The sequence below is a fragment of the Nerophis lumbriciformis genome, linkage group LG26 (genome assembly GCF_033978685.3).
Source record: "Nerophis lumbriciformis linkage group LG26, RoL_Nlum_v2.1, whole genome shotgun sequence".
Classification (NCBI taxonomy): Eukaryota; Metazoa; Chordata; class Actinopteri; order Syngnathiformes; family Syngnathidae; genus Nerophis; species Nerophis lumbriciformis.
Genome location: NC_084573.2, coordinates 3,241,194 through 3,255,936, shown reverse-complemented (window position 1 = coordinate 3,255,936; position 14,743 = coordinate 3,241,194). Strand labels below are relative to the sequence as shown.

Genomic DNA, 14,743 nt, shown 5'->3' with positions numbered 1-14,743 from the left:
TAATCACGTCGCTTTTCCGAGATGCCTTCAAGGTCGTCCGTTCATAAGCCGTTTCCGGTATGTTCACGCCGTTCTGTAAAAAAAAAACCCCGCAATATATTGCTAAAATTACTCTCAATTTTGCACTTTGACCTCAATTAATCTTAAGGGACAATATTCGTCTCATGTAATGTTTGTTGAATACGACCTTTGTGCTTTTTTTCTCATGTTGTTGTAGACCTTGAACGCACCACATCCCTAAGAACAGGAAGACGCGATGAGTTCATTTTCTTTGGCTTCGAACTTTGCTCCCTTTTTTTCCGGTTCTTTGAGCGCAAGTACAAGAAAAGGTACGTCAATATCTCGCCTACTGTGTGTTTTTTTTAAAAGCATTTACACGCGTGGAGTGGGGTCGAATCGTGTTTCGGTCGCTGTGACGACATAGCATATATGCTAACTGCGAGCTAATCCGCGGAATTTATTTCCAAACGTGACTTGCACATTTCAGCACGAATCGTCATAATTGTGTCCGACAATTTGTTGAAATGTAATATCAAAGGGAACTAATGTTGCCTATTTTTTTTTATTTTTTTGTTGCAATGTGATGTCACGTGACCGCAGTGATTTGAGGTCAGCGGACAATCACCTTGCTGCAATGTTGTTATTTTTATAAATGAATGGACGGACTTTATTCGTCCCACAATCGTGAAAGGGTTTGCTTGCGGTGCAGACACTAAAAGTCCACAAAAAGAAGGTGAAAACGTGAAAACAAAGAGGGATGCGATGCACCCGCCTCCCGCTAGGTGGCAGCACTGCGTGGATTAATCAGCAACCTCAGGCCGGAAACCTGACCAAGTATCAAATATCCTTTAAAGTGTTTTAATCATTACATGTTGAGGGAAACTATTGCCAAAACCCCACAAACACACAAAAGTGGGGGGGAAAATGGTTTATTCAATTAAAAAACGATTCACAAGTGTAAAAAAACAAGTTTTTCTGCAAGTGGAAAAACAATTTTCAATTCGCAAGTAAAAATAAATTTTGTTCTGCAAGTAAAGCGATTTGCAAGTATAAAAACACATTTCCTCATTTAAAAAAATGATTTTCAAGTAAAAAAACATTTTTTCTGCAAGTATAAAACATTTTCTTCAATTAAAAAAAAAATATATTTGCAAGTAAAAAGCAATTCACAAGTATAAAAACAATTTCCTTCAAATAAAACGATTGCAGGTAAATATTTATATATATATATATTTTTTTGTAAGTAAAACAATGTATTAGCAAGTATAAAAAAATGTATCTTTAATTTAAAAAAACGATATAAAAGTAACAAAACTTGAAATAAAAAAACATTCCAGGTTTGAAAAAAACATTTCTAAGTAAAAAAAACCATCCGCAAGTATAAAAACAATTCTCTTTAATTAAAAAAAATCATACAAAAGTATAAAAACAAGTAAAAAACGATTTGTTTTTTTTGTAAGTATAAAAAACTTATCTTTAATTTAAAAAAAAACGATATAAAAGTAACAACTTTTTTCTGCAAGTAATAAACAATTCACAAGTATAAAAACAATTTCCTTCAATAAAACGATTCATGGTAAATATATATATATATATATATATATATATATATATTTATTTTTTGTAAGTAAAAAAAAAAAGATTCGCAAGTATAAAAAAAATATCTTTAATTTAAAAAAAATGGTATAAAAGTAACAAAACTTTTTTCTGTAAGTAATAAACAATTTACAAGTATAAAAACAATTTCCTTGAAATAAAAAAACGCTTCCAGGTTTGATAAAAAAAATTCTGTAAGTAAAAAACTATCCGCAAGTATAAAAACAATTCTGTTTAATTAAAAAAAATTATACAAAAGTATAAAAACAATTTTCTGCAAGTAAAAAATGATTTTCAAGTATAAAAACAAGTAAAACAACGATTCGCAAGTAAAAATATTTTCTGTAAGTAAAAAAACGTTTTTTCTGTGTGCAAAAACGATTCGCAAGTAAATAAAAATTTTTTTCTGCAAGTAAAAAACAATTCACAAGTATAAAAAAAGTCTTCAAATAAAAAACTATTTGCAAATAAAAACATGTTTTTCTACTAAGTAAAGTAAAAACGATTTGCAAGTATAAAACAATTTTCTTCAATTAAAACAGAAAAGATTTGCAAGTTAAAAAAAGCATTTTCTGAAAATAAAAAACAATTTACGAGTATAAAAACAATTTCCTTCAAATAAAACAATTCCAGGTAAAAACATATATATTTTCTGTAAGTAAAAAGACAATTGTGTTTAATTAAAAAAAGGATACAAAAGTATATAAACAATTTTTTTCAATTAAAAAAAAAAAGATTTGCAAGTAACACAATTTTTTTTTGTGCAAGTAATAAACTATTCACAAGTATGAAAACAATTTGCTTGAAATAAAAAAAACGATTCCAGGTTTAAAAATAAATAAATCTGTAGGTAAAAAAACAATCCGCAAGTATAAAAACAATTCTCTTCAATTAAAAAAAAATGATACAAAAGTATAAAAACGATTCACAAGTGTAAAAAAACAAGTTTTTCTGCAAGTGGAAAAACAATTTTCAATTCGCAAGTAAAAATAAATTTTGTTCTGCAAGTAAAGCGATTTGCAAGTATAAAAACAAATTTCCTCATTTAAAAAAAATGATTTTCAAGTAAAAAACATTTTTTCTGCAAGTATAAAAAAATTTCTTCAATTTAAAAAAATATATATTTGCAAGTAAAAAGCAATTCACAAGTATAAAAACAATTTCCTTCAAATAAAACGATTGCAGGTAAATATTTATATATATATATATTTTTTTGTAAGTAAAACAATGTATTAGCAAGTATAAAAAAATTATCTTTAATTTAAAAAACGGTTTTTAAAAGTAACAAAACTTGAAATAAAAAAACATTCCAGGTTTGAAAAAAACATTTCTAAGTAAAAAAAACTATCCGCAAGTATAAAAACAATTCTCTTTAATTAAAAAAAATCATACAAAAGTATAAAAACAAGTAAAAAACGATTTGCAAGTATAAAAACAAGTAAAACAACGATTCGCAAGTAAAAATATTTTCTTCATTTAAAAAAACGATATAAAAGTAACAAAACTTTTTTCTGCAAGTAATAAACTATTCACAAGTATAAAAACAATTTCCTTGAAATAAAAAAACAATTCCAGGTTTGGAAAAAAAAAATTTCTGTAAGTAAAAAAATAATCCGCAAGTATAAAAACAATTCTCTTTAATTATTAAAATTGTACAAAAGTATAAAAACAATTTTCTGCAAGTAAAAAACGATTTGCAAGTATAAAAACAAATTTCCTCATTTAAAAAAAAAGATTTTCAAATAAAACATTTTTTTTTCTGCAAGTAAAAAAAAGATTTGCAAGTATAAAACAATTTTCTTCAATTAAAAAAAATATATATTTGCAAGTAAAAAGCAGTTCACAAGTATAAAAACAATTTCCTTCAAATAAAACGATTCCAGGTAAATATATATATATATATATATATATATATATATATAAATATATATTTTTTTTGTAAGTAAAAAAATGATTCGCAAGTATAAAAATATTATCTTTAATTTAAAAAAAAACAATATAAAATTAACAAAACTTGAAATAAAAAAACATTCCAGGTTTGAAAAAAAAAATTCTGTTAGTAAAAAAACTATCTGTAAGTATAATAATAATTCTCTTTAATTAAGAAAAATATACAAAAGTATAAAAACAATTTTCTGCAAGTAAAAAATTATTTGCAAGTACAAAAACAAGTAAAACAACGATTCGCAAGTAAAAATATTTTCTGCAAGTAAAACAAGTTTTTTCTGTGTACAGAAACGATTCGCTAGTAAATAAAATACGTTTTTCTGCAAGTAAAAAAACTATTCACAAGTACAAAAAAAATGTCTTAAAATAAAAAAGTTTTTGCAAATTAAAAAAATATTTTCTACAAAGTAAAAAAAAACAACAATTTGCAAGTATAAAAATGTTTTTCTTCAATTAAAAAATAAAAGATTTAGATTAAGTTAAAATAAAAAGCGTTGTCTGAAAGTAAAAAACTATTTACGAGTATAAAAACAATTTCCTTCAAATAAAACAATTCCAGGTAAAAATATATATATTTTCTGTAAGTAAAGAAACGATTGTCTTTAATTAAAAAAAGGATACAAAAGTATATAAACACTTTTCTTCAATTAAAAAAAATCTATATTTGCAAGTAAAAAGCAATTCACAAGTATAAAAACAATTTCCTTCAAATAAAACGATTCCAGGGAAATATATATATATATATATATATATATATATATATATATATATTTGTACGTAAAAAAAATATTAGCAAGTATAAAAAATATCTTTCATTTAAAAAAAACGATATAAAAGTAACAAAACTTTTTTCTGCAAGTAATAAACAATTCACAAGTATAAAAACAATTTCCTTGAAATAAAAAAACAATTCCAGGTTTGGAAAAAAAAAATTCTGTAAGTAAAAAAACAATCCGCAAGTATAAAAAACAATTCTCTTTAATTAATAAAAATTGTACAAAAGTATAAAAACACATTTTTGCAAGTAAAAAACGATTTGAAAGTATAAAAACAAATTTCCTCATTTAAAAAAAAAATTTTCAAGGATGAAACATTTTTTCTGCAAGTAAAAAAAAGATTTGCAAGTATAAAACAATTTTCTTCAATTAAAAAATATATATATTTGCAAATAAAAAGCAGTTCACAAGTATAAAAACAATTTCCTTCAAATAAAACGATTCTAGGTAAATATATATATATATATATTTATATATATTTTTTTTTGTAAGTAAAAAAATGATTCGCAAGTATAAAAAAAATATCTTTAATTTAAAAGAACGATATAAAAGTAACAAAACTTTTTTCTGCAAATAATAAACAATTCACAAGTTTAAAAAACAATTTCCTTGAAATAAAAAAACGATTCCAGGTTTGAAAATTTTTTTTTGCAAGTATAAAAACAATTCTCTTTAAATAAAAAAATGATACAAAGTATAAAAACAAATTTCTGCAAGTAAAAAACGATTTGTAAGTATAACAATTTTTTCCTCATTTAAAAAAAATATTTTCAAGGAAAAAACATTGTCTCTGCTAGTAAAAAAAAACGATTAGCAAGTATAAAACAATTTTCTTCAATTAAAAAAAATATATATTTGCAAGTAAACAGCAATTCACAAGTATAAAAACAATTTCCTTCAAATAAAACGATTCCATGTAAATATATATATATATATATATATATATATATATATATATATATATATATATTTTTTTTTTTTTGTAAGTATAAAAAACTTATCTTTAATTTAAAAAAAAACGATATAAAAGTAACAACTTTTTTCTGCAAGTAATAAACAATTCACAAGTATAAAAACAATTTCCTTCAATAAAACGATTCATGGTAAATATATATATATATATATATATATATTTATTTTTTGTAAGTAAAAAAAAAAAAGATTCGCAAGTATAAAAAAAATATCTTTAATTTAAAAAAAATGGTACCGGTATAAAAGTAACAAAACTTTTTTCTGTAAGTAATGAACAATTTACAAGTATAAAAACAATTTCCTTGAAATAAAAAAACGCTTCCAGGTTTGATAAAAAAAATTCTGTAAGTAAAAAACTATCCGCAAGTATAAAAACAATTCTGTTTAATTAAAAAAAATTATACAAAAGTATAAAAACAATTTTCTGCAAGTAAAAAATGATTTTCAAGTATAAAAACAAGTAAAACAACGATTCGCAAGTAAAAATATTTTCTGTAAGTAAAAAAACGTTTTTTCTGTGTACAAAAACGATTCGCAAGTAAATAAAATTTTTTTTCTGCAAGTAAAAAACAATTCACAAGTATAAAAAAAGTCTTCAAATAAAAAACTATTTGCAAATAAAAACATGTTTTTCTACTAAGTAAAGTAAAAACGATTTGCAAGTATAAAACAATTTTCTTCAATTAAAACAGAAAAGATTTGCAAGTTAAAAAAAGCATTTTCTGAAAGTAAAAAACAATTTACGAGTATAAAAACAATTTACGAGTATAAAAACAATTTCCTTCAAATAAAACAATTCCAGGTAAAAACATATATATTTTCTGTAAGTAAAAAGACAATTGTGTTTAATTAAAAAAAGGATACAAAAGTATATAAACAATTTTTTTCAATTAAAAAAAAAAAGATTTGCAAGTAACACAATTTTTTTTTGTGCAAGTAATAAACTATTCACAAGTATGAAAACAATTTGCTTGAAATAAAAAAAACTATTCCAGGTTTAAAAATAAATAAATCTGTAGGTAAAAAAACAATCCGCAAGTATAAAAACAATTCTCTTCAATTAAAAAAAAATGATACAAAAGTATAAAAACAATTTTCTGCAAGTAAAAAACGATTCGCAAGAATTAGAACAATTTTGCAAGTAAAACGATTCACAAGTAAAAATATTTTCTGCAAGTAAAAAATGTTTTTTCTGTGTACAAAAACGATTCGCTTGTAAATAAAAAAACGTTTTTCGTACTAGTAAAAAACTATTTGCAAATAAAAAAAAATATTTTCTACAAAGTAAAAAAAAACGATTTGCAAGTATTAAACAATTATTTTCAATTAAAAAAAAGATTTGCAAGTTAAAAAAAAAAAGTTTTCTGAAAGTAAAAAACAATTTAGAAGTATAAAACCAACTTCCTTCAAATAAAACGATTCCAGTTAAAAAAAATAAAAACATTTGAGTAAAAAAACGATTTGCAAGTATAAAAACAATTCTCTTTAATTAAAAAAACGATACAATTATATATATATATATATATATATATATATATATATATATATATATATATATATATATATATATATATATATATAAAATTCAATTAAAAAACAATTTACAAGTAACAAAACATTTTTTTTCTGCAATAATAAACAATTCACAAGTATAAAAACAATTTCCTTGAAATAAAAAAACGATTCCAGGATTAAACAAAAAAATTCTGTAAGTAATAAAACAATCCGCAAGTATAAAAACAATTCTCTTTAATTAAAAAAATGATACAAAAGTATAAAAACAAAAGTAAAAAAAAACAATTTGCGAGTAAAAAATACTTTTTTCTGCAAGTAAAACAATGTTTTACAAGTATAAAAACGATTCACATTTAAAAATATTTCCTGCAAGTAATACAATGATTTGCAAGTAAAAAAGTTTCTATGAATACAAAAACGATACGCAAGTAAAAAAATAAAAACAATTTCCGCAAGTAAATATAAAAACAATTTTCTTAAAAAAAGAAAAGGATTCCAAGTTGTAAAAAATATTTTCTTTGTGTAAACAAGCAATTTGCAAGTATAAAAACTATTTTCTTCAATTAAAAAAAACGATTAGCTGGTAAAATAAACTTTTTTCTACAAGTACAAAACTATCCACAAGTATGAAAACGATTTTCTTTAAATACAAAACTATTTGCAAATAAAAAATAAAAAAACATTTGTAAGAATACATTTTTTTTCTTCAATTAAAAAACGATTTGCAAGTAAAAAAAAAACTATTTTTTGCAAGTAAAAAAGTGACTCAGAAGTATAAAAAGTACCGTATTTTTCGGACTATAAGTCACAGTTTTTTTCATAGTTTGTGCGACTTATATATGTTTTTTTTCCTTTTTTATTATGCATTTTCGGCAGGTGCGACTTATACTCCGGTGCGACTTATACTCCGAAAAATACGGTATTTTCTTTCAATTCAAAACTATTTGCAAATAATAAAAAAATATAGACATTTTGATTAATTTGCGAGAAGGTCTAAAAACAACCTGTTACGTTGTCATTCGGGGGTATTGTGTGTAGAATTTTGAGGACAAAAATGAATTGATTCCAGCTGTAACATAAGAAAGTGTGTAATAAGTACTTTGTGTCTCACATTTAGACTTCCCGTGCTGAGCGATGGCCGGCGTCCAGATCCGTAAGTACTGCGAGGACGACGCGGAGACGGTGAAGGAGCTCTTCACAATGGGCATGAGCGAGCACGTGCCCACGTCCTTCGTGCACCTCCTCAAGCAGCCGCTCCCCCAGATGGTGCTCATGGTCACCTTCTGCGCCCTCCTGACCAGCTCCAAGTCCTTCCTGCTGCCCGTCCTCGCCGTCACGCTGCTGATGGCCGCCGCCCGCCAGCTGGTGGTCTACAAGTTCAAGAGCTACATCGAGACGTCGTTCAAGCTGGACCTGGACACCGTCGACGAGACCTACATGGCGGGCAAGGACTCGTGCTTCTGGGTGGCGGAGAGCGACGGGCGGGTGGTGGGCATGGTGGCCTGCCTGCCCAACCAGAGCGCCCCCGACTGCCTGGAGCTGAAGCGCATGTCCGTGCGGCGCAGTTACCGCGGCAGGGGCGTGGCCAAGGCGCTGTGTCGGACGGTGGCGGACTTCACCCGCCAGCGAGGCTACGCCGCCGTCCTCCTCTACACGTCCGTGGTCCAGACGGACGCTCAGAAGCTCTACGAGCACATGGGCTACGACAAGGTGCGGCAGTTTCTCCTTCCCGACGTCGCCCTCAAGCTCATGAACTTCTCCCTCTTGGAGTACAGACTGGATTTGCAGAAAGACAAGAAAGGGAACTGAGGGAAAACACGTCCAGAGAACTGTGCCGCGACTCAGATGTTGTCATTTTGTTAAAATTTGTAGCAATTCTTAAAAATAACCAGTTCACTTTAGCTCAGGGGTGTCCAAACTCGCCAGCCTCTTCAAAACGCATCCAATTCTTTCAAGTTTCTGAATGCTTCACATTTGCTGCCATCTAGTGGACGATGATCAACGAACAGCACAGCATTTACTTGTATGACACAATCCAAACAACCTTCCCTAGTCATGGTGCAAAAAAAACACATCAAGGTCAACACACTTGGTCACACATAACACAACCTAAACATTGTAGATATTATGAAAAACAACCTTCCCTAGTCATGGTGCAAAAAAAAATCTACATAAAGGTAAACACACATGGTCACACATAACACAACCTAAACATTGTGGATATTATGAAAAACGTCCAAACACCATACAACTTTTCTAAATTACACCCATTTAAATCTGTTTTGGGAAAAATGCAAAACAATCTTAAAACACAACTTATATGACACAATCCAAACAACCTTCCCTAGTCATGGTGCAAAAAACCTACATTAAGGTAAACACACATGGTCACACATAACATAACCTAAACATTGTAGATATTATGAAAAATGTCCAAACACTACAAAAAAATTCTAAATTATACACATTTAAATCCATTAGAGTGCATGATGGGGAAAAATGCGAAACACTCTTAAAACACAACTTATATGACACAATCCAAACAACCTTCTCTAGTCATGGTGCACAAAAACACTTAAAGGTCAACACACATGGTCACACATAACACACCCTAAACATTGTGGATATTATGAAAAACAACCTTCCCTAGTCATGGTGCAAAAAAATAAAAAATAACTTAAACATTGTGGGTATTATAAAAGACGTCCAAACCCCATGAAACTTTTCTAAATTACACCCATTTCAATCTGTTTTGGGAAAAATGCAAAACAATCTTAAAACACACTTTATATGACACAATCCAAACAACCTTCCCTAGTCATGGTGCAAAAAAAACTACATAAAGGTCAACACACATGGTCACACATAACACAACCTAAATATTGTGGATATTATGAAAAGCGTCCAAACACCATAAAAATATAAAAATGACACCCATTAGAGTGCATGATGGGAAAAATGCAAAACACTCATAAAACACAACTTATATGACACAATCCAAACAACCTTCCCTAGTCATAGTGCAAAAAAAAAACCTACGTAAAGGTCAACACACATGGCCACACATAACACAACCTAAACATTGTCGATATTATGAAAAACGTCCAAACACTCCAAAAGATTCAAAATTACACCCATTTAAATCCATTCGAGTGCTCATAAAACACAACTTATATGACACAATCCAAACAACCTTCCCTAGTCATGGTGCAAAAAAAAAATCTACATAAAAGGTTAACACACATGGTCACACATAACACAACCTAAATATTGTGAATATTATGAAAAACATCCAAACACTACAAACATTTTTAAAATCACACCCATTTAAATCCAAAATGCAAAGTGTTCATAAAACACAACTTATATGACACAATCCAAACAACCTTCCCTAGTCATGGTGCAAAAAAAAAAATCTACATAAAAGGTTAACACATAACACAACCTAAATATTGTGAATATTATGAAAAACATCCAAACACTACCAACATTTTTAAAATCACATCCATTTAAATCCAAAATGTAAAGTGTCCATAAAACACAAATTATATGACACAATCCAAACAACCTCCCCTAGTCATGGTGCAAAAAAAAAAAATCTACATAAAAGGTTAACACATAACACAACCTAAATATTGTGATTATTATGAAAAACATCCAAACACTACATACATTTTTAAAATCACACACATTTAAATCCAAAATGTAAAGTGTTCATAAAACACAAGTTATATGACACAATCCAAACAACCTCCCCTAGTCATGGTGCAAAAATAAACCCTACATAAAGGTCAACACACATGGTCACACATGACACACCCTAAATATTGTGAATATTATGAAAAACATTCAAACACTACAAACATTTTTAAAATCACACCCATTTAAATCTAAAATGCAAATTGTTCATAAAACACAACTTATATGACACAATCCAAACAACCTTCCCTAGTCATGGTGCAAAAAAAAAAAAATCTACATAAAAGGTTAACACATAACACAACGTAAATATTGTGAATATTATGGAAAACATCCAAACATTACATACATTTTTAAAATCACACCCATTTCAAAATAAAATGTTCATAAAACACAATTTATATGGCACAATCCAAACAACCTTCCCTAGTCATGGTGCAAAAAAAAAATCCTACATAAAGGTCAACACACATGGTCACACAAAACACACCCTAAACATTGTCGATATTATGAAAAATGTCCAAACACTATAAAAAAAAAACAACTAAATTACACCCAATTTAAATCCATTAGAGTGCATGATGGGAAAAAAATGCAAAACACTCTCCACACTTATCCATGTTTGGCTCATTTTAGCTGCTTGACATTTCTGATTGATTACAAAACTTTAAGAAGTAAACAATATACTCACATACTCTTAATATCCATCTATCCATTTTTTTTTTACCGCTTGTCCCGTTAATTACATATTAATCATTCCTTCGTCATTCATTGACAATAATTGGCGCGGATGACTTGCATTTTTTTAATTGGCCTTTTAGACTGAGCTTTATGAAGTTTGCCTGGCAACAAACAAACGATGTTTAAGTAGATACAATACGGACATTTGAAAGTGTTCGTTACATTCCATAATTTCATTAAAAAAACAAACAAAAAAAGATGTTTTAATCGTTTATTTGGAAACATTTAGTATTTTGTTCCATCCCGCTCTGCTCAGGCATCACCTCGGACACCTCAGCAGGTCCACCGCGCTCAGACCTGGATGGATGGATGGATGGACGGGTGGATGCGAGTGGTCGAAGCCGAGCAGCGAGCCTGATTCACGGATAAAAGCAGGTAGGCTGAGGCTGTTTTTGTGTCGTTGAGTTCCATAAAAGGCGTTGAGAGCGTGTTTAGACGCCTGAGTGGTTTTAACGTGCCGGAGCAAGTGAGCTGGCCGAGGCTAAGCAGCTAGCTTAGGGAGTGTCCTTTGACAGCTGCTAAATCAACCCTAATAAGACTTTCTTGTCAACATCTCTGCTCCTTCCTCACGTTTTCTCCGCGACAATTTCAAAAAAGACGCTGAAAATATGTGCTCATCCTAAACTGCCCAATAGCAAGGTTTATTTGAATTAATTTAGAATGTAAATTCATTAATTGGTGTCAAACTGAAGGCCCGCGGGCCACATGTGGCCCTCCACATCATTTTATATGGCCCACAAAAGCCTGGAAATAATTTGTCAATAAAATAACTTTATATTTTCCTTTTTTACCTTCTTATTTTCTTACTACAAGTTTTTTTTTTTTCATTTTGACAGGGGAAAAATAAGTTTTTTTAATTAAAAATTCAAATAAATACTTAAATATCTGCTTAACTTATGATTTTGAAGCAAGTTATCCATCAAATTATAAGCATCCTAATTATCCCCTCAACTCCCCCCAAAATGGATTAACTCGCTGGAATAAAAAAGACAATATAACATCCATCCATCCATCCATCTTCTTCCGCTTATCCGAGGTCGGGTCGCGGGGGCAGCAGCCTAAGCAGGGAAGCCCAGACTTCCCTCTCCCCAGCCACTTCGTCCAGCTCCTCCCGGGGGATCCCGAGGCGTTCCCAGGCCAGCCGGGAGAGATAGTCTTCCCAGCGTGTCCTGGGTCTTCCCCGTGGCCTCCTACCGGTCGGACGTGCCCGAAACACCTTCCTAGGGAGGCGTTCGGGTGGCATCCTGACCAGATGCCCGAACCACCTCATCTTGCGTCCGCATTACTGAAGATGCCGCACCGATCCGCCTGTCGATCTCACGATCCACTCTTCCCCCACTCATGAACAAGACTCCGAGGTACTTGAACTCCTCCACTTGGGGCAAGATCTCCTCCCCAACCCAGAGATGACACTCCACCCTTTTCCGGGAGAGAACCATGGACTCGGACTTGGAGGTGCTGATTCCCATCCCAGTCGCTTCACACTCGGCTGCGAACCGATCCAGTGAGAGCTGAAGATCCTGGCCAGATGAAGCCATCAGGACCACATCATCTGCAAAAAGCAGAGACCTAATCCTGCAGCCACCAAACCGGATCCCCTCAACGCCTTGACTGCGCCTAGAAATTCTGTCCATAAAAGTTATGAACAGAATGGGTGACAAAGGGCAGCCTTGGCGGAGTCCAACCCTCACTGGAAACGTGTCCGACTTACTGCCGGCAATGCGGACCAAGCTCTGGCACTGATCATACAGGGAGCGGACTGCCACAATCAGACAGTCCGATACCCCATACTCCCTGAGCACTCCCCACAGGACTTCCCGAGGGACACGGTCGAATGCCTTCTCCAAGTCCACAAAACACATGTAGACTGGTTAGGCAAACTCCCATGCACCCTCAAGGACCCTGCCGAGAGTATAGAGCTGGTCCACAGTTCCACGACCAGGACGAAAACCACACTGTTCCTCCTGAATCCGAGGTTCGACTATCCGGCGTAGCCTCCTCTTCAGTACATCCGAATAGACCTTACCGGGAAGGCTGAGGAGTGTGATCCCACGATAGTTGGAACACACCCTCCGGTTCCCCTTCTTAAAGAGAGGAACCACCACCCCGGTCTGCCAATCCAGAGGTACCGCCCCGATGTCCACGCGATGCTGCAGAGTCTTGTCAACCAAGACAGCCCCACAGCATCCAGAGCCTTAAGGAACTCCGGGCGGATCTCATCCACCCCCGGGGCCTTGCCACCGAGGAGCTTTTTAACTACCTCAGCAACCTCAGCCCCAGAAATAGGAGAGCCCACCACAGACTCCCCAGGCACTGCTTCCTCATAGGAAGACGTGTTGGTGGGATTGAGGAGGTCTTCGAAGTATTCCCTCCACCGATCCACAACATCCGCAGTCGAGGTCAGCAGAGCACCATCCCTACCATACACGGTGTTGACACTGCACTGCTTCCCCTTCCTGAGGCGGCGGGTGGTGGTCCAGAATTGCTTCGAAGCCGTCCGGAAGTCTTTTTCCATGGCCTCCCCGAACTCCTCCCATGTCCGAGTTTTTGCCTCCGCGACCGCTGAAGCCGCACACCGCTTGGCCTGTCGGTACCTGTCTGCTGCCTCAGGAGTCCCATGAGCCAAAAGAACCCGATAGGACTCCTTCTCCAGCCTGACGGCATCCCTCACCGCCGGTGTCCACCAACTGGCAGCTGAGGTATCAAAATAAAATATAAAAAATGTTTTCTATTGTTAAAAAAACTAACCATATATTTTACAGTAAAAATCTGGCAACTAAGCTGCCATTTTTCCCGTAAAAAACCAGTAGTAGTATTCACAGATTTTTTTTACACTGTATGTAATAAAAAAAAATAAAGAAGTCAAATAATCCAATTCACAGGCAAATTAATTAATTATTTACTGTTACAAGTGGCCCTCTAATGAAAACAAGTTTGACACCCCTGATGTAGATGATCAATATCTGCTCTACACATTTACTTTAGAAATGAGAAGTATGGGATACTTCTCTTGTTGTCTTATTTGTATTTCACTTTATTCATTGTTTGGGTAAATTAAAAAACAACAACAAAAAAAACAGTTTTCTTTTAAGTAAAACATAATTTTTTCCAAACGTGTTTATCTTTTTTTAAGGAGGAATGTAGTTAATTACAGCACTGGCACCCAATGTTATTAAAAAGTAGTGATTTTGAATCGAGAATCCATTCTGAATCGGACCGAATCATGTGAATAAGAATAAGAAATAGCTGAGTGACTCTGTGAAAAATAAATGTCTACTGTATAAGACTAATAGTGAAGTCCTTAGCTTTCTGGAAATATGCCCCCAACAATTCAGTTGAATATCCCTCCTATATCATACTTGCCAACCCTCCCGAATTTTCCGGGAGACTCCCGAAATTCAGCGCCTCTCCCGAAAATCTCCCGATTTTCAGCCGGAGCTGGAAGCCACGCCCCCTCCAGCTCCATGCGGACCTGAGTGAGGACAGCCTTTTTTCAT

At 32.2% G+C, this 14,743-nt stretch overlaps 1 protein-coding gene across 1 annotated transcript; it reads left to right on the top strand.

The window, feature by feature from the left end:
- Positions 1-10,584, top strand: LOC133624061 (probable N-acetyltransferase camello). The gene is made up of 2 exons (XM_061987662.2): positions 1-329; positions 7,924-10,584. Exon 2 carries the CDS (start codon positions 7,941-7,943, stop codon positions 8,613-8,615), a length of 675 nt encoding a protein of 224 aa, XP_061843646.1. The 5' UTR covers positions 1-329; positions 7,924-7,940; the 3' UTR covers positions 8,616-10,584.
- The last annotated feature ends 4,159 nt before the right edge of the window (positions 10,585-14,743 follow it).